The sequence below is a fragment of the Myxocyprinus asiaticus genome, chromosome 21 (assembly GCF_019703515.2).
Source record: "Myxocyprinus asiaticus isolate MX2 ecotype Aquarium Trade chromosome 21, UBuf_Myxa_2, whole genome shotgun sequence".
Classification (NCBI taxonomy): domain Eukaryota; kingdom Metazoa; phylum Chordata; class Actinopteri; order Cypriniformes; family Catostomidae; genus Myxocyprinus; species Myxocyprinus asiaticus.
In genome coordinates, this window is record NC_059364.1 from 28,202,179 (window position 1) to 28,230,178 (window position 28,000).

General features: G+C 35.4%; 2 protein-coding genes across 3 annotated transcripts in view; one reads left to right on the forward strand and one right to left on the reverse strand.

Moving 5' to 3' along the window:
• On the forward strand, positions 1 to 8,115 carry LOC127412341 (hyaluronan-binding protein 2-like). Of its 2 annotated transcripts, none has more exons than XM_051648610.1 (14): positions 1 to 156; positions 570 to 693; positions 865 to 957; positions 1,790 to 1,897; positions 1,987 to 2,103; positions 2,329 to 2,439; positions 2,688 to 2,859; positions 3,683 to 3,777; positions 4,802 to 4,918; positions 5,872 to 6,184; positions 6,308 to 6,450; positions 6,993 to 7,127; positions 7,290 to 7,435; positions 7,656 to 8,115. In XM_051648610.1, the coding sequence occupies exons 1-14, from the start codon at positions 97 to 99 to the stop codon at positions 7,818 to 7,820; spliced, it is 1,899 nt and encodes a 632-aa protein (XP_051504570.1). In that variant the 5' UTR covers positions 1 to 96; the 3' UTR covers positions 7,821 to 8,115. The 2 variants fall into 2 exon arrangements, with proteins under 2 accessions (XP_051504570.1, XP_051504571.1); XM_051648611.1 differs by having other exon boundaries at positions 7,293 to 7,435.
• The window catches only part of LOC127412025 (E3 ubiquitin-protein ligase TRIM39), a 26,235-nt gene continuing 6,021 nt past the window's right edge, over positions 7,787 to 28,000 (reverse strand). Inside the window, 6 exon segments of the mRNA XM_051648066.1 lie at positions 7,787 to 8,733; positions 8,736 to 9,143; positions 10,361 to 10,503; positions 15,387 to 15,406; positions 15,656 to 15,880; positions 16,218 to 16,259. Coding sequence (XP_051504026.1) covers positions 8,621 to 8,733; positions 8,736 to 9,143; positions 10,361 to 10,503; positions 15,387 to 15,406; positions 15,656 to 15,880; positions 16,218 to 16,259 — 951 coding nt within the window. The 3' untranslated portion in view covers positions 7,787 to 8,620.

Consider the following 28,000-nt stretch of genomic DNA (forward strand, 5'->3'; position numbering starts at 1 on the left):
CACACACACACACACTGACAGGGCAATGACCGTACACACTGAATAAGGCTCAAAGTAGCTCTGCATTGTGTCACTCCCCAGAGAACAACTTCCAGCATGAATCTTAAGCTGTGGCTGCTGCTCCTCTTTCTCTGTGCGGCCATTGTTCCTGCACAGGTGTGTATGAACAATCACATACTCTGAAATATCTCAGCATCATTCATTGCTTTGCTGTCAGATTATTTTGTTCTATCTCTCTTGTGGACCAGAATCAGAATTCTGTTCATCTGGAACATTTTTATCTGAAAATCAAAATTTTTAATTCTGTCATCACTTATAGTGATCTGTATGTTTTGTACTTAAAATGTCATCATACTTTCAATTGATGGCCAAAGACAAACCTTTTGACAAATTAATCATGACCAGATTGAAATCATAACTGATTTTTGTGACTTGTTATAACCAGACTGAAAACATAAATAAGTGTTTGCCACTTGTATCACTGATCTTTATGTCTGATATTTGAATATAGTTTAATTTGTCTGGATAAAAGAATGCATTTACCAAGCGGAATTCTCACTTGTTAATAGTTAAAGAAGGACAAACATAATGAACATGATAGACATGGCAAACATGATAAACATGAGAGGCATGGTGAACATGGTCATGGGATGCATGGTAAACATGGAAAGAAAGAAAAAGGAAGAGTGAAGGGTAAGTCAATATTGGGTTGAATGGTGATTTAAAATATAATATAAGCCTAAATGCATATTTTTCATTTGAAGTGTCTTCATTACAACTTGCATATCTTTCTATAACAATATAGATAATAATAATAATAATAATAATAATAACAATAATAATACTGTCATCTTTATACACTAGATCTGATTGCGGAGTTTGATGTGTCAGATGACTCGTCAGATGATGATGATGATGATCCAAATGATTGGCTGTTTGAACTTCAAGATGTCAGAGGTCTGATTCCCTCAGCAAGTTTACTTCTTTAATTGTGAACGGGGTACAAATTGGTTCCCCATTACTTATTAAACTAATATCTAACATAAAATTTACATAGCATGAAAAGTAACTAGTTTTAAAAACATTGTCTGTAACAATCTCATTCCATTTTCTACATTTTTATACAAATTGTTGACTGCAAAGGAAAATGATCATCAATGATCAACCACAATATATATATATACAGTATACAAATATATATACTGTATATATGTAATGAGTGGGAAATATACGTTAATTAGTCATTACAAACAAACATCTGGTCCCAATGTATTTTGTTGGGACCTGTACTGTATATAGACCATACTGAGCAATAGCTTAATAAATGTTACCCAGTGTAGTTAGTTTGTTTAATTTATTTATTCATGTTTTTATTGATTTTTTTATAAATTGTGTTTATTTAATTTTTGTAATGTTTATTGCTAGAAATGACAAAATCACACAGATAAGAGTAAAAAAAAAAGTTTTGTGGACAAAGTTACTAAAATTGCAAACTTCATATAAAATTAATAGAACATTAAACAGCTCATTTAAAATTTATTGAACATTCTGAGGCTGCCGATCAATATTTTCTGAAGTTTAAGCATCTCCTTTCACTGACCATTTGTTGAAATGTAAAAATAATGACATTATTTTTTTTTATTTCAGTCCTTTTTTGTTTAGTATGTTTATGCTTAATATCTTCCCATTTCACTGTTGTGGTGCAGACCTACTCAGTGTGTTTATTTTATCTCTTCTTTCTTTTCTAATCCCTTAAGCAATCTGTTTTTCTTCCCCTCTGGTTATTCAGGAAAATGCACCCCAAACCCATGCCAGAACGGTGGGGTTTGTGAAGAAAAGAGAGATAAATTTAAATGCAAATGCCCCAAGCAGTTCAGAGGCCGAAGATGCGAGAGAAGTATAGGAGCTCACTTCACACCACTTGTACATTTATATAGATCAATGAAGTCATGTTTGAGTACCAAAATGAACTGATGTTTGTTTAAGGCAAAAGGGTTTGTATGAGAGGAACCTGTGGGAAAGGACTGTGTCTTCTGACCCAAAATCCTCCCTACTATACATGCAAGTGTATTCCACCATTCATGCCACCAAACTGCAAAATATGTAAGACTTACAGCACTGAATTCATGCTGCACCAAACAAATATTTTTGAATATACATATGCATTTTGGAACTGATTTTTGAATGCTCAGACATTTGGTATAACAACTGAATTAACCTTATTTATTATTAAATTAAATATTTCTGTTCTATGTGAGTTATATATTTTTGCTTTCATATATATGTAACATATATTTGTATTATATGATTTCTGTCATTTTGTTCTAGTTTCTCCGTGTACTCCAAACCCTTGTGAAAATAATGGCAAATGTGTTAAGGACGAGGATGATTTCGACTGTGTCTGCGAAAACGGTTTCAAGGGAAAATACTGTAAAGTTGGTGAGCATATATTGTGACAATTACAGGACCACAGTATTTTAGGTCACCTCATTAATTTTTGTCTAAAATGTTAAAATTTAATCTTAGAATGGGGTATTTTATAAATGTAAAACAAGTTAGTTAGAAACTAGAAAACTTGACTCAACTTATAGACTTGACTTATGATTTAATTTCTTGTTTTATGGTTTTCTTGCCAAATGACAACAAAATCAACACATAATCATAGTGTGTTGTGATTTGCTCATCAGACCCGAATGACTGCTATGAGGGGGATGGAGAGTCATACAGAGGGAAGGTGTCAGAGACAGAAGAAGGGGATGAGTGTCTTGACTGGAATTCTGAATTTATTCTGGATAAAAGATCCTTTCCTTCTAACGTATTTGCATCTTCAACAGGTCTAGGACCACATAACTATTGCAGGTTATCAACCCACACATACAAACATACACATATAGGCATGCCCATGCTCACATATACACACCCTCACAATCACATGCACCCACACCTACACATATATACAGTGGAGTTCAAATGTTTGAGTCCACTTTTTCTAATTTGATGCAGTTGTTTTTTTCATTAACTCCACACGTTTTGCAAAAACTGATGATCCATGTTATACCAGCATGATTTTAGAATATTCCAAAGAGCATCTTGTGTGCTACAATGAAACAAATCAGGGATTCAAAATCTAATTTAAACCTGGAAAGAAACTTATTTAATAAGCACATTTGTAACATTGACCATGTTAACACCTTTATAGTTAATATGCGTTATTAATAAAAATGGTATATCCTTTCTTATATGCTAAAATGAGAACTTTCCTGACCCATGACTTAAAAAAATAATTAAAAAAAATGTATATGGTAAAAATATATTTATTTTTTTGATTATTTGTTTTCTTTATCTTATTTATGTATATATTTTGGTTAGTTTATACATAAATACATACATACATACATACATACATATATATATATATATATATATATATATATATATATATATATATATATATATATATATATATATATATATATATATATTTATTTTTATTTTTTTATTTGATTTGGTTAATTTATTTTCCTTCTCCTGTACCTGTCTTTATGACTCAGTGATTGACTGAGGCATACCCTCATACACACATGTAGAAGTTTCTAAGCTCGAGCAGCGGTGAACGTGTAATTATAGTAATTAAAGTGTATTCTGTAATCAATTAAAAATACAATATCCCTCTGTATCCCAGAAACCCTGATGGAGATAAGAAGCCATGGTGCTTTGTAAAGAGGAACAAGAGACTCAGATGGGATTATTGTAATGTCAGAAAATGTCCCACGCCAGGTAAAACTGATGGCAAAGGAATGACTGGAATGAATGTCAAGAATATCCTTGACCCCTCTCTGACCCAGCACATTTTTAATTAAGTTACACGATCAAACACAGCCAAATCTGCATACAAAACTACAATCAGGGTTGGGGAGTAACGGAATACATGTAATGGGATTACGTATTTAAAATACAAAATATAAGTAACTGTATTCCACTACAGTTACAATTTAAATCATTGGTAATCAGAATACAGTTACATTCAAAAGTATTTTGATTACTGAAGAGATTACTTTGCCTTTTATTGTCATTTGTTTAATTTAATATTTAGTCCTTTCAGATGGAAAACATTTATACATATAAATGATGCGATCCAAAGTGCATTTGAACAGCGGTGAAACACTTTCTTATGATGTGTTACATTCATACGAGCAGACAGAGAAGTAAGTCTGAAGTAAGTTTGGAGCACAAGAAATATAAACAAACCTTGTGTAAACTGTCAGCTTTACGCTAAGTTAAAATGCTATTTCTAGCCATTTTACATACACGTTACCAGGCATGATCATATTTTTTTATCAAGAAAATTCACGTTGGATCATAATTCCTTTTTTTCTAGTAAGACCTTTGATATTAGGGCAAAAATCATATTCTTGATAATAATTTTTGTATTGTTTTCCTGTAAAAATATCTACAAATCCTTAAAACAAGATCAATTTTGATCAATCTTGTTTTAGAAACAACACCGCATAAGATATTTAGGTTTTTCAGAGAATGTATTTTTAACATGTGTATTTTGTCTTACATTATTACATTATTTTGGCAGAGTTTTTATAGTCAAAACAATTGGAAAAATCTACCAGTGCTGAAGAAGAATATGTTACTGACCTTGAGTAATCTAACGGAATACATTACAAATTACATTTTACAGCATGTATTCTGTAATCTGTAGTGGAATACATTTCAAAAGTAACCCTCCCAACCCTGACTACAATTGAGCAAGATATGCAGTAACTATTCATATTTTGCACTTTTTCCACAGCAACAACTACTGCAAAAATGGTCACCACCACCGCTAAACCTCAACCCATTACAGCTGTACCTCCAGGGAATACTACATCAACAGTAACTCCCCAAACAACCTCACTGCCTGAGACAGGTAACACTTCCCAATTGGATACCCAACTTTTCACATCTGGTACGACTGAAGACAAAGCAGCAGTGTGGTTTATAATCCATTTGAGTTCTACTGAGGGATTGTATCAAGAGCTGTAACTCCATTTCAAAGACTGCAACTAACCTCCAACAAAAACCTGCCATGTGGCCTTCACAGCAACTGAACTGCCGTTTTGATGTCTCTTTGTCACCAAAAGTGTTAAATTGGTTTCAGGTTAGAACTTTGTGAACAGAAAAGGCCCCATTCTAGTGAATGTTTGTCTAAGGAGACTACACTCAGTGTAGGTACACTCAGTAACTTTTGTCTTTGTGTCAACTTGGGCTTACACTGACACCTAGCAGCTTGGATGCAACTTTATTTAAAATATTTTTCAGTTTCAGATGCCATTGTAGAAATGTAGTATTCACAGTCAGCCATGATTACTTTAATCAATGAGAGAAAGTGTCAAATAACAGGACGGTTACTGAGATTAAGCAAGTAGTTTCCGGCTGGTCATGTGATTCTACAATGGCAGCCCCCATATGCAGACCCTCTCTGTGTAGAATAAAACAGCTTTTATAAGGTTACTGATATGACTGGAGTCTTCGTTTCATGTAAGTGTTCATGATTTCCTATATAAATTGCAAAATTACAATTCATGTCTTTAGGAGTTAAAATTTTTTAATGGGGCAAAAATTACTGAGTGCACCTTTAAAGGCTGTATGTTTGATTTTATGTTTAGTAATGGTTGTAGCTGAAATAGTGATACCTGTTCATTTAAAGGGGGTGCCCACATACGTTTGTCCATGTAGTGTAAATCCCTGATTCATTCTGATGGGGTTTGTGAGAGTTTAAATGATGTTATGATCTTATACAACCTGACCTGAATAACAATTTCACCCTCTATATCTTTTAAAAACAATTTTACACTTTCCCCACAATGTCACCTACCACAGAAATTGTCCCCACCAAGTCTGAGGCCTTTACAACCCCAGAGAGTTTCACTTCAACCAAAGGAATCACTTCTCCCCAACTAACCGTATCACCTCACAATGCCACTTCATTATCCAGGAGTTTTGCTACATGTGGTAAACCTCAGCCAAAGAAACAACTAAACCGGATTTATGGGGGTCTTAAAGCTATTCCTGGATCCCATCCATGGCAAGCATCATTGCAGGTCAAACCTAAAGGGTCCACACAGGAATATAGTCACATCTGTGGAGGCACTCTTATCAAGTCTTGTTGGGTGCTGACTGCGGCTCACTGTATGTAAGTATGGCCTTTCCTACACTCCTATAATACAGTACATAATCCACCCAGTGAACACAGACAAAGAGGCAATATTAAATAGATGGTTAACCCAAAAATGAAAGGATTTTGTTTTGTGTAAAGTGGTAGAAACCAAGATTACCGTGTTGTGCTGGGAGGAGTAAATCTGGGGAAAAATGAGCCAGCAGACCAGACTCTGCAGGTGGAGAACGCCATTGTCCACGAGAACTTCAAGGAAACCCCGCACGTTGTCTACAATGATATTGGTGATTGCTTCGCACATTTGTTTTGTGCTCATACAGGGTTTAATTTTTAGTAATTTGTTTATTAGAATACAATTGTAACACTTTTGGGATCTTATATTTTGATTTCTAGTGCTTTTAGTGTCTTTTGTGTCTATCTTTTGCATTCAAGGCAGAGAGGTTTTTCAGCCAGTCACCTTGGTTAATGTTATGTGACTAATCACTCTGAATCCATGAGAAAATCACATTATGATAACCAGTCAAAAATGAACCTTTTTATAACATTTGCCCCCCACCCCCTGCACAAGTGAAGCAAAGGGTCAAATTGTATCATCATGGCACTAGTGCTAACCCTGACCCTAACCCTAACGAAATGTGCTGGAACTGAAGACTCTGTCTTTCTGGTGAAGCTGGTTGACCAAGTCTTGCTGGTTAATCTAAGAAACCTGGACTCCAGCACACCGATATCTTAACATCCAAAAAACAACAAATGCGTGGTGATCATAATTGCTGGTCTTTTCAACAGTATAATTTTGAAAAATCATTAATTTCCTTTTTTGGTGCAGCTCTGTTAAAGCTGAAAGCTACTAATGGAGAATGTGCTAAGGAAACCCAGTTTGTGAAGACAGCCTGCTTGGCCAAAGAACCTTTTGCAGATGGAAAAGAATGCAGCATCTCTGGATGGGGAGCCACAGAATTATGTATGTTTCCATGCATCTGTATTTGGGGAGTTTGCAGTGAAGGCTGTCTAAGAAACTAAATTAATCTATGAGATGTTTTAATTTGTTATCTTTACTCCCACCAAATTATTTCTTGACCACTGAAATAGAATCTATCAATTGTCTCTTCCGTTCACTCTCTAGCAGACTATGGTTCCATCCATTTGCTTGATGCACAGGTTTTGCTGATCTCTCAGGAAGCTTGTTCTAGCAATAAAGCATATGCAGCTCTGTTGGATGATGGCATGTTTTGTGCTGGGTATCTCAAGGGAGGAGTAGACTCCTGTCAGGTGGGTTATCAGCAAGGGTCACATTGGTATCAAAATGAGTCATGTAGCTGACTCTTATCGTTGTTTATACCTAACAATAAAGGTCATTTTATGGAGGAGCTGGTACTGCTGTAACCAGAATACCATTTTAAAATATTAATGAAAAAAAAAAAAAGATGACAGTATTGATGTAGTTGACCGATAAAATCTCTCTGTCTCTTTCTTTCTCTTTCTCTGACAGGGTGACTCTGGTGGGCCTCTCACATGTGAGAGGGATCAAGCACATTATATCTATGGTATTGTGAGCTGGGGAGACAACTGTGGGGAGAAAGGCAAGCCTGGCGTCTACACCCGAGTCCTTAAATATATGGACTGGATCAATAAAAAAACTGCTGAGGGGGCATAGCATGTCTATAAAAGATTAACCACGGCCACAGTGTTTGTTGTATACACTGAACACTGAGGGTCATGCTTTGCACACACATTTTGAATTGAGTTTAAGACTAATCTTTTGGCGCAATAAAAACTTGTGTCACCATGTGATATGTATACTATACAGTACAATATTTGCTTTTCATGTTGCTGAACTATCAAATAGTGCTTACAAGGCTGTTTTCCCAAGAGTTTTGTTCAGTATAAGGAATATTCCTTTTATTTTATCGTGGAATATGTACCAAAATAAATCATGTTATCATTGATTATTTCATCTCAAAGGCATTGTCACCCATACAGAAATCTGATACATGGCCATTTATGAACACACTTAAAATGTACTCTATGTACATTTTAAAATTCAACTATGATTTTTGAAAATAGGTTACATATGTGAAAATGGAAATTTTTGTAGTATTTTGAAATGTATTTATGTACAAGAATGTGACTTTTCAGTAAAAATAATACATGAACATACATAGTATATTTGTGTTTTAAATATTTTGCTATGTATTAGATTTCTGTATGGCAATATGGTAATATTACTATCAGCCATGTATTGAGATCATATTAGAAGGTTAAAAGTGCTCTTAAAATGAACCAGTTGTTACTCTCAAAGTTCCCTAAAAAACAGAATAGAATTGTTACAGCATAATTGTTGCAGAAACAATGATATTTTGTCAAAACAAAACTGCACAGAAATGTTTGTGAAAGCAAACAAACCTGTTCTAAGAAAACCTGCCCTTCTACACACTATGCAGTTTTTAAAGATGGTTAGAATTGACAGATCTTAACAGGTTTTGAGTTTGTCCCATGAAGATCATGACCTGGACAAAGAGCCAGATGCAGAGAGTCTGTAGCACAGAATGAGAACAGTGGTGTCATGTCACGAGACCCCCAGGAAAGCTGTAGAGGATCCCTATCCTATGGAAGCAATTGGACGTGGGTAAAGGATGGGCAGTACCTCCATGCCAGGCATTGTAGTCGCCATCAAAATACTCCAGACACCTGGATTCAGCATGCCGGCCAAGCCAGTAGTCCTCCTTTTGGGCTTTTCTAGGGATAGACGTGTAGGTGAGACCCAGCTCCCAGTAGATCTTTCCACTCACATCTACCTCCCAGTAATGGTGGCCTGAGTTCCAGCACTGGAGGCTGAGCACATTAAGGGTGGTGTCAAAGCGTACTCCGTCATCAGGGACATCCTGCCATACATCCGTGAAAGTGGCACAGTCCCCTGCAGATGAAATAGTTAGCTGTGGGTGGGTGGTGGTAGGATCAAGGGACACTTCTGTGCAATCTGAAAAATCGACACAGGTGATCCAATTTATATGCACTATTATTATAGATAATAATCTATGCACGCACACACACACACACACACACACGCGCGCGTGCGCTGCGTTGGTGCGGCTATCCTTATGAGGACTCTCCATAGACATAATGATTTTTATACTGTACGAACTATAGATTCTATCCCCTAACCCTCCCCCTAAACCTAACCCTCACAAAAAAATTCTGCATTTTAACATTTAAAAAAAAAACATCCTTTAGTATGTTTTTTAAGCGTTTCTTTAAGCGTTTGGTGTCCCCACGAATTATGGGGACACTAGAAATGTCCTCATAAACCACATTTATAGCATAATATGTTCTCATAAATCACCCAAACTATATATATATTTATAGTATTGTGCAAAAGTTTTAGGCACTTGTGAAAAAATATGCATAGTGAGGATTACTTAAAAAATAATCCTATTAACAGTTTTCATTTATTATTAACGCCATACTAAGTCGAGAACACTTAACACAAATTACAAATCACAAATTCTCCTAGGTACATCTGGACACAGTTTTTCCTAGTTGTTGGCAGATATGATATTCCAAGCTTCTTGGAGAATTTGCCACAGTTCTTCTATCTACAGGTATTTAGACTGTCTCAATTGCTTCTGTCACTTCATGTAATCCCAGACTGAATCGATGTTCAGTGGGGGCCATGCCATCTGTTGCAGGGCTCCCTGTTCTTCTATTCTATTCCTTTAGCAAAAGGAATATTTGGAAGTCAAAAATTTATATTTCCCATTGACACCCTAAAGTTTAAGATATCAATAACCATCTGAAGACAAATGTTTTGTGAGACATCTTATGTGCCAATGACTTTTGCATAGTATTATATATATATACTGTATATATATATATATAGTTCAGTCTGTTTTAAGATTTATGCATTTCAGTTGTCCGACAAATTTCCACTAAACCGAATTAAGTAATCGTTAAACAATGCATACAGACATAACAGCTATTATGAATTCAGAATAAGTATTAAATTAAAATTAATAAGAAAGTATGAACTTCAAAAACTTTTGTTTTTAAATGAAATTAATTTGAATGTAATTTTTATTATTAATTTAAACCAATATTTTTTTAATGTGGATATGCTGTAAGTTAAAAATGTACAGTACATACAAATGAAAAATTTGCAGCAGATCAACAATTTTATGCTATTGCTCAATAACTCACAGCTCTTCAGCAGTCTCTTTACAATCGGGGTCTGTGAACGGATGAACAGCAGTAGATTGTTAGTTAGTCATAGTAACTGATCTGCTTTTGCCTCATCAAGTTTTACTAGACCAGGGACTATCGCTGATAGCAATTCCCGTACCCTGCCAATAAAATGAAAATCAGCATCGCAAAAAACAGCTGTACCTCTTTATTAAAAGGTTATTACCTTCAAGGTTCTCTACCTTCTTGATTATGAATAAGCTATATATTATTCAGAATCAGCTCATCCAGCCATATAAAACAAGCTTCAATTTAAAAGGTGTTGTAAGCGACTTTTTAAAAAACAAAAATCACACATAAAATGTTCCTATTACCTAACAGATTTAACTTATATAGGTGTCCTGAGCAATCACATCTGCCTCTGTGACAGTCATAGGTTCTGTAAACAACATAAAGTCCAACCTTTTTTAGCCAATCAGAAATCAGCCCTGGGCTGCAAGGTCTGGCAGCCCATCAACTTTGAAAACAAATGTTTATATATGCTTGAATATGTGGCCCCCACAGCTACCAGCTTATACAAGGCCCTCTCAATAGGGCCCTGTGACTATGTGGGCCACCAGCCCGTTGATAGGACCCTTTTGCCTTCCTGTTTCTAATTAAACAAATTTTTAGCCACTCTTTAAAAATCTGAAATTTGAATTTTCTGAATATTATTTTGTACTTTAGACTTTATTGGGTTAAGCTTTATGCTTTGTATGAAAAGTGCTGTCAAACAAAATCATTTATTATACTATTCATTGCTATAACTGCATTTATCCCCATTATTATTATTATTATATTATTAATACATTATTATTCCCCAATGTTTGTAGAACAGCACTCTTCCACATAAGAAATATTGCTAAGTTACAACACATGCTCTCTGTTGCTGATGCCGAAAAATTATTAATTAATGCGTTCATGAACTCAAGACTAGATTATTGTAATGCATTACTGAGAGGATGTCTTGCAAGTTCAATAAATAAACTGCAATAAATCAAAATGCAGCTGCCAGAGTGCTGACTAGAACCAAGAAATACGATCGTATTAGCTCCATTTTTATCATCGTTACATTGGCTACCAGTTAAATTTCTTATTAATTAAAAAATTCTGTTAACTACATACAAAGCTTTGAATGGTCTAGCTCCACAGTACTTAAGTGACCTTCTGACACCCTATATTCTATCATGTTCATTACGATCACAAAATTCTGGATTGTTAATAGTTCCTAGAATATCATAATTCACAAAAGGTGGTAGATCCTTTTCCTATTTGGCTCCTAAACTATGGAATAGTCTCACTAACACTATTTGGGACGCAGACACACTCTCTTAGTTTAAGTCTAGACTAAAGACTCTTTAGCTAGTCATACACCTAATTTATCCATCAGCTCACAATTAGGCTGCTTTAGTTAAGTCTGCCGGAACCAGAAACGTCAATCATGATCTATAATCTGCATAAACTTTAATGACATCTACACTAATATTATTCTATTTGTTTCCATGTCTCAACCTCGGGATTCATTTCCCGAGGTTATCAGAGCCGGCCAGATCCAGCTCCGTTCCTGCTTGGTGTCGGACTCCACTGCTATGCGTCTCTGAGTGATGACGACTAAATGCAGCCAGTGCTAGCCAGACATCACTTTAGTCTTTTATGATGCACTTCGATACTTCATATGCCACTGCCTGAACCTTGGATTTAGGATGGACTCCACTGAACCTCAACAAAATGACCTGCCGGTTGAACTGCGATGCACCTCATTGATATCTGCCTGCATCACCTTTTCTATTGATGGACTACGCTCTTGAAATGGAATACATAGACCATCATTTAATTGCCAAAAAAGACTTCATCAGCCAACTAACAAAGGACAATGCATCTATGTAAACTTCTACAGTTAATCCAGGATGGATTCAAAGACATTAGTCATTAATCTTAAAGTTCATAAAAACAAAAAAAAACAAAATAATAATAATAATAATAATAATAATAATAATAATATAATAATATATATATATATATATATATATATATATATATATATATATATATATATATATATATATATATATTTTTTTAAACACTGGACCTTAACACTTACTTAGTTTACTAATCTTAAACCATGACCTGCACTGCACATAAATAACTAATATTTGCATTATATTCATGCTGTTAGCCAGAGGGGAACTGGGACCCACAGTGAGTCTAGTTTCTCCCAAGGTTATTTTTCTCCATTAACCAACATTTTATGGAGTTTTGTGTTCCTTGCCACAGTCACCTTCAGCTTGCTCACAGGGGTTCTAAATACAATTGTTATTTAATAATTTAATATTAAATTATTTTTAATGTAATTTTTTGGATTAAATTTGTATACACAATTTACAATCATATTTAATCAAACTACACAATGATGACTCTAAGACTTTATAGATATTACAGTTTCATTTTTTGTTAATACATAATTTTCTGTAAATCTGCTTTGAAATGATGTGTGTGAAAGCGCTATACAAATAAAAATGACTTGACTTGATATTACAAAAAATAACTGGGCTTAGGTGGTTGGGAAAAAGAAGATATTGATATTTTATTTTGTGTGGTACAAAAGTACATAACTTAAAGTTTGTCGAGACAAACTATAATGTTGGTTTGACAAAACCTTGTCTGAAAGTTTAAAGTAGTTTTAAATGCTTGAAGTTAGACATTTTTACAGGTCTTACAGAAAGAAAGAAAGAAAGAAAGAAAGAAAGAGAGCATCTTAAAGCAGATTAAAGGGCTTGTGTGTAAATTTTGACAGCTTAAGTTTGAAATCATGAACATTCACTCTTCATGACTCTTAGATCATTTAAAAATTCTGTTAATATAATCTGCTCTAAGGATTTTGGCTTACATGATGCCTTCACAGGGCTTTTAGATGGGAGAATAATAGTTGTAGCCAAGCTGTATGGTCATTGCAAACAGAATTGACAATAAAATTTCAGCCCTTCGAAGCTCTCACAATGGAGGGTAATGTCTTTAAAGTAAATAGGGAATAGATGATCACTTCTGAATGGAACGCACCCCATCATTCAGATGAGTTAGAAAAGATATAGCGGCGCAAGCCAGAACTGACTGAACTCTTGCCAAGTTTCACCAAACCCATATGTACATGCTGTAGGAGTCTATTTGTTAAATTCTTTATATTTAAAGTGTTTGGTGAAGTTAAAATATGCATGTTTATACATTTATTACACATTTTGTTATATTCTTGTTTTTTTGTATTCATAATTTGTAGTATTTACACTGAGTTTACATTATGAATAACAAACGTTAAAATGGTACTGTCTCTTTAAGAACAGTGGCTGTTCAGCAAGCCTGTTTTGGTTGAGCGGTTTCTTTACCACGACCGTGCTGTATGTTTGAGTTAATCTGACTGTAAATAACAGAACGGGTATTTAAAGAGACTTAAATCAATGAAAAATGATTGTGTGGATCTCAACTTTGAAAGATAACTGGACCAGAGGGCCCTAAAAGAATACTGGCCCCGGGGCCCTTGCTAGACATAATCCGCACCTGCTTAAAAGAGGTTCTAAATACAATATACACTGTTAAAGATTTTCCTGTCAAACAACAGTAAAGAACTGGCAGCAGGGTTGCCAGCAAGTTACTGTAAATTTAACAGTGTCTTGCTGTTGCTGTAATTAACAGCTAGACACTGTTTTTACAGCTATAGTATACAACTGTAATTTAGCAGCATATACATGTCAAATTACATACTATCTACTGTTGTTGAAATTAACAGCTAAGTTCCCAGCACGCACTGTGGCATGAAGAAATTACTTAGATTTTTTACTATTTACTGGTTTATTTTGACGTTGTTTTTGTTGCTAAGTTACTTGTATTTTAATGTTCAGCTTTTACTTTTTTATGTAAAAGTATGTTTGATAATTGTCACCATTGTTGCGTTTTTTATGCCGAGAGTTGATTTCTGTGTGTGTCTTGTTAACAATTAGTGTTATGCTGTAAGTTAATCAAAAACATCAAACATTCAATTAGCTGATATCATTTTGCTGAAACATCCTTTACTGTTTTTGATTTTATGTGTAATGCAAAACTATTGCCACATATAGTGTCATTTGCAAGGTATGATCAGACGTTCAGTCTGACCTTAGGTTTTGTCTTCCAAGTAGCTCAGTGCAACAACTTGTGTTTACCTTAAACATAAATTGACTGGATGGAAGAACATTAAATAAGAACAAAGAAGGTCCAAGGTGCCAGCTCAAGAGATCATTAATCACCATAATGGTGACTTCAAACAAAACACAACTATTGATAACAAAATAACAACACTAAATTAAACTAAGAAGACTTAAAATTCTATTAAGTCTTCATATATATATATATATATATATATATATATATATATATATATATATATATATATATATATATATATTTTTTTTTTTACAGTTTTTGTAGCCCCAATGCATTGCCAAAGCATACATACTTGTTCAAGCTCAGAGGCTTATGGGTATTTCACCATTATAACCCACAATGCAGTGCTATACTGTTATTTTACTGTGTACAGTTTTTTTTTTTCATAAAAAATATACTGTTCAATCCTGCCAACATTTTACATTTAAAATGTACATTGCTTCAAAGGATTATTTATACTTTTTTTAATTTGACTTCTCATGAGACAGACAAGTGAAGGCTGATGTGAGATGATAAAGAACAGAAACATCATGAACACTAACCGTATGCCACAAACTTGAATTTTCATGGGGGGTTTTAAAATATAAGTTTCAAAATGTCACTAGCTTTCACCAAGATGATATCATGATTTTGAATGTTCATTTTCCCCTAATGCCTTGCACACAACAGCTATTTACTGTAAAACTAGTCACTTCAAAGTGAATCTGCTCTTGATCTCCCAGAATGCAAAATTTTTAACAGCAAACTACTGTATTTAAGAATCACAGCAGATTGCTGCAGGAATTTGGCCATAAATTTACAGCAATTTTTATACCTGTGCTCACACGTTGTGACCTATCAGAGAGAAAGAGAGGCAAAAGTACATAGTGACAATTTATTTAATGCAGGGCTAGATGGTTAGTATATCAATGTAGATTTCGTCAGCTGAATCGATTTGCTCTTAATTTTGTTGTTATTGTCTACAATGACAGTCCATGCCATCCATGCTGTTAGCATAAATGGAGTAGAAATGGAAAGAAAATGAGAGCAATGAGTGGAGAACAATGTATCTGTTCAACAGATTAATTCTGATAAAAGACTCACCCCATCCCCAGACTGTTTGTCACTGTCTATCAGCACTTCATTCAGTTGAAACTCAATGTCTTTGAGAAGGACACAGTTCATCTCAATGAGGTTTTCCAGTGCTTGAATCATAGACATCTCCTCCATCTCCAGCATGGACAGAGTGATCCTACAGTCCTCCTCCAGAACTCTTCGAATCTCTTTGTATTTCTACATTATGCTTTCCCTCATAGCAAAGGACTTTGTCTGAGAAATATGAGGAAATGGTTGGAAAATGGATATAAAGGGGTAATGGGTACAAAAAAAAAAAAAAAAAAAAAAAAAAAAAAAAAAATATATATATATATATATATATATATATATATATATATATATATATATATATATATATATATATATATAATTTTTATATATTTTACATTCTAATGTAGATTTTCTTTAGCCATTAATAAAATAAAACACACACACACACACACACACACACACACACACACACACACACACACACAAATTTTATAATATGTAATGTTAATATAATAATAATTGATATTATATAACACCTTTTTTCCCAGAGTCAACTCACTTTGATTTCATTTTGCTTACCATTCAGTTTCTTTAGTCTAGTCTTTCCTAATCAGACGCTCCTGAATATTTTGCGGCATGTCTTGTTGTGGAAGAGAAAAGGCAGATAAATGAGTATTCAAGAAGAATTTGAAATTTTTTAAACACTAAAATGTGAGCAAACAAATCTTACCTGACACTGAGTGTTAATTTCAGCTTCATGAACTGGGTTGTCAGACTGACTGAGAGAGTTTTTGTGAAGGATATGCTTATGTTTCTTTCACAAAGCCTTTGGGACTAATTTGCAACTCTGTGGATTTTCCAGCAGGCGTGAGATTTTAAAAGAGCTCATGCTTCACTAAGAGTGAAAGCAGATCACATTGGTGGGTCACAGTAGCATGATCTTGCCAGAGATAAATGGCATAAACCCTGACATGTCACTATGACGCACTTGTCACTGCAGTGCTTGCCACCTGTGACATTGCACTCACGTAAAACCTTCTTCATTTTTAGAGGTGATATTTAAAGAAGTTGACAGTGAGACATTTTCCCATGTGGATTCATAACAATCAGGCTCTGTAATACAGTCTGTGTATGCTCTCTACATTGAGGCTATTTATGTTACTTTCAGTGCAACGTATTACAAGTGTATTCTGGGACATGCATGGCAGGAAAGAGAAGGTCAGTTACAGACTTCATGCAGTAGCACTCAGGAGAGTGCACATTTCAGGACATTGAAAACAACAGAATAGAATGAGAGTGATCAGTAGAATAAATAGGTGAAATTCATCACAATAGCAAAAATCAGCTCCATCAGAAATAGCACAGATCAATCCACCAGATGGCAGCAGAGCATACGCACCTAACTATGTGTCTTGGAGAGTTTAGGAGAGTTTCTTGGAGTGTGATCTGCTACTGGTGTTCAAGATTTATTAGTTGTACTTTCTAGGGCTAGGCAGCCATTGCTCATACTCATCTTAGGCTTCATCATTTTGAAACCCCTAATCTTAATTTAACAAATATTAAACAATTGACTCATTTTGCACTGTTAGTGCTACGGACATGAATGATACTTTAAATCTTATGTCCTTATTGGCACCTGGTGGCCAATTAAACAGGACGAGAAGATAGAGACTTCAGGTGGACTCTTTTGACTTAGGCTTGTAAGTAACCACCCAGCATTCACCCTGAATATACTAGCAATTGCCCAGAACACCCTAGCATTTTGGCAGTGAGTTTTGCATGGGAAAAAACACATAACAGAATGATGGCAAAAAAAAAAAAAAAAAAAAAAAAAAAACAACAACAGCATGCTGTTTTGCACAAATACACTTAACAACACATTGAGCGAATTCCATACAGCATTTTTGCATCCTTGAAGGGGACACCACTCAAAATGTCATAGCGAAGTGTGTACGCGATGGTAACTTCAAGGACGTAATTTCACAGTTTATAATCATGTGATCCTATGTGGTGCATACCCGCGATTCACTTTGAAAACCGAAGGTGTGTCCCGAAATCTCATACTTCTGCACTATTCTACACAATTTTCTGGTGTAAGTGGTGCGAGTAGTATGTTTACACTGAAAATGCAACAAAAAGTAGTGTACTACGAGTACCTGGATGATGCACTTTTTTAAAAGTGAAATAATGGGATATGGAATGTTGGACACTTCATGCACTCAATGCTAGTGGCTTGCCCTATGTACTGGAATGGGCAGAGTTACCTGGCCGCAATGCTGGCCTGACAAAACAATTATAATTAATGGTGAATGTGGCAACAAAACTTCTGTGAATACAGCACCTTGCAAATGTGAGTTGAATGCTTTACCATCACCCCATGCTGTGTGATGAATATGTACATTATTTGAGATATAAGAGTTGGACTGGTTTTGGCTAACATGCTAAAGCTAAAGTGCATGCCCAAAACATGCTAAAGTGCATTTGAAACCTCACTTCCATCAGTTGAAAAATGGCGAATGATTCCATGTAGTAAAAACAAAAACAAAATAGTGTTCCATTTGGGACAATACTACACTTTGTAAATTCATACACTACTGTACATGGCTGAGTGCATAGTGTATATTGTAAGTGCATAGTGTATAGTGTGGCATTTGGGACACAGCTTACCTGGGATTTAAACCTTTTTAAACCTAACAGGAAATATTCCTTATTTATGTATCTTTATGTTTGTTTCTTTAACAAGCGTCTCATGTAGAGACATTAGCCTACACAAGTTAGATTTTTTTTATTTTTTATAAAAGAATTAAAAAGAGGCTAAATTAGATGCAAATTTTATTTGTTACAACAAACATAACAGCTATAGATTTTTTACTATGCTATCAAGCTATCATTCTCATTCAGAATAAAGTGGCAGTATCCACCTTTTTCCTGAATGAGGAAGTGTTTCACGATTCATACTGGATTCATACTGTTTTCATTTTTTTGGTCTCCAGGGCTTTCATGCACATAAGTGTATGCTCTTATTTGATAATGTGATGTTTAATGTAGAAAATTGGTAAAAAAAAAAAAAAGCATGGGGCTGCATAGTACTAATACTTTACAGAGTTGCTTTAATCATTTTCTGACAGTGCCTCACAAGTTTAAGGAGTGGGTGGATGATGTGAAGCTATGGGCCGAGTTTAGTTATGTTGATATCATTAACTACTTCGAGATGTTATGACTGCACAAGTAGAGCCTGAAATAATTTTCAATCTAATTAACACCTAAAATGGTTGTGGTTGGTGGTTGGTTATGGTGGAGGTTGAGGAGAGTCCTCTGTTCACTGTGTGAAGCGCTTTGAATGTAGTGTCTGAAAAAGTGCTATATAAATGCAACATTCATTCATTCACATTCATCTTGAATGCTTGTATTGATAGTTTTTACATTGCTTTTTATGGAGATCGGAACCAGAAAACTGTCCAGCTGCAGTTAGAATCATCATGGTGGCACCCAATGTTATTAAGGAAAACTGTTGATATGAGAATGGTAAAGCATTCCATACAGACACACATGAGAGAGTGATGGCCTGTTCCATTCATAGCATGCACTTCAAGGGCTCTGCTCTTCGGAGTGAGTAGAGCATAAGGTAAGGTTGCTTACTTTCGATTGGAATTCGTCCATTGTCATTGGCCTAGCAGTCTAAAAAAATTTAATAAAATATTGCATGGAAATATAATGAGCACAATTAAAGCATGATCTCACTTGTCTTATATGATCTTCCTTTGTCCTCAATTTGCACCCTTTGTAACAATAAAGCACAGTTAGCTTTACATATGCTTTCTTAAATGCACGCCAGTGCACATTACTAGACTCAGAGGTGGACTGGAAAGACCACTGTGAGCCATAATCCACCTTTCATCAGAATTTCCTGTGGAAATAAAGTCCCTTAATTTTTCCAGTCTTCACCATTAGACAGCAAAACCTTGACCCCACGGTTACCTTCCCTCTGGTCCATATTTAATCCACTGTCTAATAGGCAGCTCAAATGAAATCTCTGCTGTTAGACTTCAATAAGAGAATATTTGCTCCAGTATTTTAACCTTGTTATCCAATTTCCTGTTCCATATTCCTGTGAGTACACTCTATGGGCTGCTTTAAAGTACAACTTGAGGCTCACTTAGAGAAAGCAGGTCTTTAAGAACTTTTTATTTTTATATTGATAACATCTCTATAGGTTATTGATTAATTGGGCAATAAAAGCAAACAATATTAGAATATTCAGATATTCAAAGGGGACAACCTGAAGCCACATCAGGTATCCATTAAAGGCCTGTTGTTTGCATGTTTTTTTTTTTTACAAGAAAGTGGCACCGCAACACCTTTGAATGTAGTATCAGATGACACATTGACCAGTGTTATGAGTAACCGGCATTATGACTTCTAGATTAATTGCCATACCTTTCAAACCATTCCTGCCATCACTGTTGGATGTTGGATGTCATCAGCTCTTTGTCTTGGAAACCCTCATGAACTATTTATGTTTAGTTAATCTTAACACTCAGTGACAGTTATTAAAATATAAACTACATGAACCTTTTTGACAGACTGCGATAACACATTTCTACCTTAATTTAGCAGCGTAAATCTTCGAAACGTATTTTATACTGTATATACTGTATAAAATACGTTTGGAAGACACACTATATGGCCAAATGTTTGTGGACACCATATGTGCTTGATGAATATTTGATTTCAAAACCTTAGGCATCAATTTCCCCCTTTGCTGTAATAACAGCTTCCACTCTTTTGGGAAGGCTTTCCACTACTGTATGTAATAACATGGCTGCAGGGATTTGCTCTCATTCAGACACAAGGCTATGGGGCCTGACTTAAGTTGCTGTTCCAGTTCACCCCAAAAGTGATCAGTGGGGTTCAGGTCTGGGCTTTGTGGAGGCCAGTCAGCTTCTTCCATGCCAAACACAGTAAACCATTTCTTTATGGACCTCACTTTGTTCACAGGGGCATTGTCATGCTGGAACAGAAAAGGGCTATCCCCAAACAGTTGCCACAAATTTGGAAGCACACAAAGCCCAAGCCATTACATAAAGAAACATTAAGATTTTTCTTTACTGGATTTAATGGAGTAACCAAATTCGTTAATTAGAAGGGGTGTCCACAAACTTTTGGCCATATAGTGTATACATTATATATATATATTAAATGTAAATGTATAACATTATTCTTTGTGTTATATTACCCTGACATTAATAAAAAAAGAAAAAAAAGAAAAATAGTCAACACTGCTGTGTTAGAGTGCCGTAATACACCTCTCTCTATTTTAGTTTTTTTACCTTTTTGGAAAGTTGTGGAAACACAATAGTGGATTTTTTGTATTTTGCTGTTAGAGAAAATGGGAACTTAAAAATCCAAAACAGATATGTGAGTAGATGTCGTTATCACAAATAATGTACTATTTAGATTTTGATCATTTTTAGAATTCTAAAAGGAATATGTCTATCTTGGTGACCAAGGAGCATGAAATGTTAGATGAAGAGTGTGTCAGGTGTCACTTTATCTGTAAACTGGACTAGTAAAGCATGAGTGGGTGTGTTGCACTTGACACCTGTTTATGTTTGGCAGAGGACAGTCCATTAAAAATGTACAGAGTTTGTGTAGTTGTACTGGGTGAGGTTAAGTGCTTGGTAAACCTCTAAGTATTGTATAAAAAAAAGAAACTGCCTTTACCAGGTGTAATCACACACTGTTTTAGACACCTATTCGGTTCAGGGTCACATCCATACTTGAAGCCTTTCTGCAATTTATCAACAGCTACTAAAACAGCAATGTTAGCAAGTTTAGGACTTTTTGTCACTCTCAGAGATAAGGGAGAATGAACTGGGGAAAAGGGGATAGGAAGGAGAATTGCTCTCTCTATTATATTCCCTTTTTTTAGATTCTGATTTTCTATAGCATCTTAATGCTATATTCAAAGATTTACTCATCCACAACACAGGGGCGGTTTATGACTATAGAGGGCCCTGGGGCCAATTTTCTTTTAGGGCCCCACCAGGCCAGTTATCTTTAAGATTAAATGATCTTTTAAAATTGAGATCCACGCAATCCATTTTCATTGATTTAAGTCTCTTCTCATACTCTTTATGTTATGTACAGTCAGATTAATTCTAATCACACATAGGGCAGATGTAAAAATAAATAAATAAATAAATAAATAAATGCAACAAAACTGAAACATGTTTACTGAGCAGGCACTGTTCCTAAAGAGACAGTATACCATTTTAACGTAATGAATGTAAACTCAATGTGTAAATACTGCAAATTATGAATACAAAAACAAGTAGGTAACAAAATGTGTGATAAATGTGTAAACGTGCATATATTTAAAGGGACAATAATACATTATGAAATTTGTATCTTCATCAAACATGTTAAATACTGAAGAATTTAACAAATAGTTTCCTACAGCATCTATGGATGGATTTGGTGAAACCCATGCAGAGCCTTGCTCCATAAACCTAATGTTAACCTAGTATTAGTATTAGTATAAAATAGTAATAATTATTTTTTGATGCCCACTAAGGTAAATCATGCAGGTCACAATGGACAGCTAAGGCAATTTTTTCATAGTACATGTTAAATGTTATATATGTAATTCTTTTTTCATATTTAGGTTCCAATTTTGTGAATATTTTTTGTTGAAAATCTATAGCTGACATGACATTTTACACAGTGGCATTATTATGATACCATATGCAATTTCCTGACATCATATTATTGCTAGAATGAAGAATTTGTACATTTTTAAATAGCTAAAATGTGATTAAAATGATCTCCAATCAGGTATCTATAGAGGGTTGCAATGCAGTGTACACATTGTCATTTTTTTTTATTGTAAATGTAACAGCGCCAACTAATTTAAAAATACCTGTCATAACCACTATAATCTGATTATATCATTGTGTGTATCAAAATAAAAAAAATAAAAAACAACTAATCAAATGCTTTCAAATATTCACACTGCTTTATTGCTTATGTTTAAAGGCTATTTCATGGAACTGTATATTACTAACTTTCACTTTTTCAAGCTACATCCAACAAACTTTGTAAAGAGTTCAGGCAGTTCTGGCTCGCGCTGCTGTATCTTATTCTTATTCATCTGAATTATGGGGTGCGTTCTATTCAGAAGTGATCATCCCTATACCCTATTCCTTTCAAAGACTTCACCCTTCACCATGAGAGCTTTGGAGGGCTGAAAGGTGTGAGGCTCAAAAATAGTGTTCATTTTATTTGATTGGAAATTCTGTTTGGAACGACCCTACAGCTTGGCTACCATTATTATTACTCCCAACCAAGTGCATATGTAAAATAACTAGCTGTTCACACTTTAAATTCACCTATTAAGTTCACCTATTTTATAAAAGTTTATGTCAGTATTTTCAAAGCTCGTTTTTTTTATTGTGGTGGGCATGGATGTAAAATACTGATAATTAAGAGATATATCTCAAAACCCTGTTGTATCACATTTTAAACACTAATTTGCAACACGCATTTTCTATTAAATAATTTACAACAAAAGTTATCACATGTTGCTTCGATTCAGTAAATACTCAATTCGAAATATCAGTAGAAATATAAACGTTATTGTTACTTTTACTCTATCAAAATCAGAAAAGATTTCACATCAAAATGATAAGTGCATCACAACATGAAGGCATACATTTTGGAAATTAAATTACAAGGTCTTCTACTTCCAGAAGAGCACGGAAACTTTCACCAGGAGGCATTAGACATCTATTGCGTTCCATACAACCAGGTTTTCAGCCAAGTTTTGATTATGCTGATGATGTAGAGGCTTTAAAATGTCATGTATCAAATATGATACGAGTGCTGTTAAGGAGTGGCTCAAAAGAATTTAATTAGAAACAGGGAGGCAAGGCAGCCCTATAAGATGGCTGGGGGCCCTCACAGTCACAGAGCCCTATTGAAGGGGCCTTGTCTAGGCTTTGGGGCCCACATATTTAAGCGTATATAAACATTTGTTTTTTTTAAGTTGATGTGCCGCGAGACCATGCAACCCAGGGTGCCCCCCGGGCCCCTGGTAGTCAAGGGCCCCTGGGCATTGGCCCTGTTGGCCTGGTCCGTAATTCACCTATGCCACAACATGATGATGAGTAAATTATGACAGAATTATCACTTTTAGGTTAACTATTCCTTTAACAATGTTGTCCTTATTGACCAATAATGCACAACATGGCAAAACATGAAAAGTGCTGCACTAGCCTCGGACAGGAAACTCTTTCCATGTTAAATGATTTACATTTTATTATCCCCTAGACCTTCCTGTTTGGTTTAGGCAGCAACATAAATAAAGGAACAAAGGCTGCACATACAGGTCAGAGCAGCTCTAATGAAAACAGTGCCAGCCAGGCACTATACAGCACCACTCAGCTTACAGCTCGTCTCTTATATTACCATCTCACTTACTGTTCTTCCCTAGAGCTGGGAAAAGCTATCCCCTGTATCTGCATCACTAATGGCTATTGCCTTTTGGGGAGTTTTCAAGCAGAAGGAACCGGCAGACAAGCAGCAATCGCTTAGCTAAATGCGGAGTGCAATCTTGAAACAGAAAACTGGAGCAGGTTGCTGGATGGGCTGAAATGTTATTTGGATGATACCCGTGCATTAAAGCAAGGGGAAGCTGTGTTGAGTTTTTCATTGAGAGGCAGCAGCAGGGCTCGCTGAGATAAGGAAATAAGGCTAATGTTACCTGATCTGGTATAATGTGAACCAATTACTACTCCATTGCACTTCATTACATAACAGTAATAGGGCCAGGGTGAGCCACGCTATATGAGCAGCCGGGGGAAAATTGAGTGGTCATTGATAATATGATAAAAAGTGACAGAGAGAGAGGCCTCTCAAACAAATTATTGAAATTTACAATGAGTAGGAGAAACAGAATAACCTCATTTAGGCAACTGTGGGCCAGCACTTGTCCAAAGTAGCACATCTATCTATCTATCTATCTATCTATCTATCTATCTATCTATCTATCTATCTATCTATCTATCTATCTATCTGTCTGTCTGTTTGTCTGTCGATCAGTCTGTCTGTCTGTCCGTCCGTCCGTCCATCCGTCCATCTGTCTGTGATTTTGTGAACATTTTCAAAAGCATAGACACAGCCATATTTCTACTAGAAACCTTGTCTCGTCTTGTCTCTTCTCTTCTCTTCTCTTCTCTTCTCTTCTCTCTTCTCTTCTCTTCTCACCCTCAGAGAATTTCCACTTATGCTCCTTCCACAGAAAAAAAAAAAAAAAAAAGGAATAATGATAGGAATAAATCAAAACTGTCTCTGTTTAACCATATTTTTCAAACATTCACTGTAATCTGATTGTGTTTACCTAAAAGGGGACCATTTTAAAGTATTTTTTTAAAAACTTAAATGGGGTTTAGGCCTGGAAAAAATGCTCATATGAAATGGTGTGCAAACAGTGGTAAAAGATTTCAATCGTTATTTGGACAGGCATCAGACTGGTGAAAGGAAAATTAGCATTGAGACTGTCTTCTGTTGATAAGGGTCTTTGTCGACAGGAATACCAAGAGGTGTGAGTGACACTCCGCCTTTGGCTTCACAAACACACTCAAGTGCTTGGTAAATGTAGGAAGAGCGCATGATGGTGAGATTGTCAGTGCTGGTATCCCACTTTGTCAAGTATGATCCACTATTTCACATAAAAACAACATAATTACATATTTTTACACTTAAAATTATGAGCTGTTCATGAGGGAAAGTCACAACAACTATTCTTGTATCAGTCAGGTCAGTATAACATATTAATTGTTGAAAATCAAGACCAGGATGTTGAAAACCAGGATTTCTGGATTTCCTCATTAAATTGACTTGACAGGGGGTGTGGTTTCATAAAAAGTGTATTGTTCAGTTTAATTGTCTGTTTTACCTTTGTTCAATGATTGGTGCAAACCCTCTGTATTTTGGTTATAATAGAGTTCACTACCAACACAGCATTATGGCAGCATCCCGATTTTACTTACTTGTACGTCTTGAGCTACATTGTACATTTATTTTTCAAACCTAATAAGTGCATATGTAAATTATTACCAAATAGCACATATAAATTGAGATGGTTGTTGAAAAGTGTGTGTGTGTGTGCATACGCCTAAAAGATTCAACAGAATCCACATGAATCCCTGTCTCTGTTATACACTATTAGTAAAAATAAAGAGAAATTAAAAAATATCCATTTATGTATGAGTTCTCTGGGGCTTACCATAAACATGTTACAAGCCACCTGTACTGGAAATTTTAATACTACAATTTACATTTATGCATTTGGCAGACGCTTTTATCCAAAGTGACTCACAGTGCACTTATTACAGGGACAATCCCCCCAGAGCAACCTGGAGTAAAGTGCCTTGCTCAAGGACACAATGGTGGTGGCTGTGGGGATCGAACTGGCAACCTTCTGATTACCAGTTATGTGCTTTAGCCCACTATGCCACCACACAATAAAATTGTAAAAAGATTACTGCAATGCACATAATTTAAGAGGCATTACAGGTCCAGTAAAGCTAATCACCAGGATCTAAATAGGCAATATACTGAATACACGCTTCATTGATGAAAACTGTTGCGAAACAACTTATCGTAAGCACAATCTTAAACCACTGTTTAAAGATCATTTTGCTTTCATCTACTGTCTGTGTTCTGCTGAAATAGCTCAAACATGATAAGCATTCAATTTGGAATACCAGCTCTGCCGCTACAATAATCGCAAAGTGGATATTAATCGGTCCTATTTATCTATAAAAGAGTGTGTGTGGGTGTCTGGCTCAAGGTAATTGTTTCATCCTGAATAGAAAGTTGGTGTGGTAGTCTCATTTTCATATTTAAATGCGCCTTTCGGGCCAGACCAAATCCCAGAAATTAATGCTGTTAGCACTGCCAATCTTTCTGTGCAGAAATATGCAGCGGTAATTTGTGTCCGTGATGGTATGTGGAGTAAGAATTTTAGCTGTGAAAGCCGAGATTGCAAACTTTTAAAAACTCATTTAAAATGCTAAACTGCTCCGTTATTACAAACAGTGAGATTATTAGGGTGGTGGTGGCTCAGTGGTTAAAGATGTGCTCTAATAATCCAAAGGGCACCAGTTCAAACCCGAAGTGCAAAACATGTAACCCCCTTGTTGCTTTAGGGTGACAGGCATTGTGTGTGTACTGTAAGTCTCTAGATGAGAAAATATCCACTAAATACCTAAGAAATTTAATTTGCTTATGATTCACTGTTCAGCTAAATAGGTCATGTGTGTCAAAGAAATGCATTGCTATTTTCATTTGTGATTTAATGATGAATGCTTTATATTAAGAGCTTTTCAGAGAGTTTGAAAAGCAATGCAATTCCATGGTTGCATTGTAAACATTGTTGACAAAAGCATTGCAAATGTCCAGGAGCAGTTTTATTATTTTTTAATTTGCATGTATTTATTTGCTTATTATTGCATTATGTTGGTTTTTATAATGGAACAAGAGCTTAACAAAAGAAATGAAACATTTCTTGAGGTCAAGTCCATATTTTATATGCTGTAAGGATACCAATGTCTGTTGGCATGCATTTGCTATGTGTAAGAGCATTTAAAAAACATGAAGTATTCTCTTATGCACTTTTTCACACCCTATTGTAACTTCTTAAGACTTAACACCATAAATACAGACCTTTTCTACACACCTTATTTCCTTTATTCAATTTAAATTTAATGTGAAATTTTCAGTGCTCTCCAGGGTTACGTATTGGCTAACTCATGTGATCATTTACAGTGGAGGTGCACTTAGCAGTTATGTAATTATACCTCAATTTGTTGAATAAATGATTACCTAATTTAGATGTTTTTGTCAGTGATTGAGCAGATAGTCTGGTATGCTTGCACTTTTGCAGAAATAATGGATTTATGTGGGGTTCTAGATCACTTTTCCATGTTCTCGGGCCTCAGGAGAAGTACTGTGTGCAGTACGACTGCTCAACATCACTAACAAACACAGTCTTTGTATGGAGACTAACATGACACCCAATGTGGAGATGGTAAGCTTTCTAAAGTTAAACGCATCACTTAGCTCATTTTAAAAGGCTTTGAACAGACAGACATTAACCTGAAATATATGCGGGCCTCTTCCTCCAGCTTAATCCAGTATTTAATTAGAGCGGGTCAAGAGCTGGGGTCACGTACCTGGCTGATCGCTGCTTAAAACTTGTCCACTGCACAAAGAGAGTACTGATAGAAGGCAGCCACGGGAATGAGTGTCGATCTCAGTCAAACTCTGTCACAGGTT

Coding starts and splice junctions, on each gene's coding strand:
- LOC127412341 (XM_051648610.1), top strand. CDS start 97: ATGAATCTTAAGCTGTGGCTGCTGCTCCTCTTTCTCTGTGCGGCCATT. Junction 694..864: donor AGAAAAAGGAAGAGTGAAGG/GTAAGTCAATAT, acceptor TTTATACACTAG/ATCTGATTGCGGAGTTTGAT. Junction 4,919..5,871: donor AACCTCACTGCCTGAGACAG/GTAACACTTCCC, acceptor CACCTACCACAG/AAATTGTCCCCACCAAGTCT.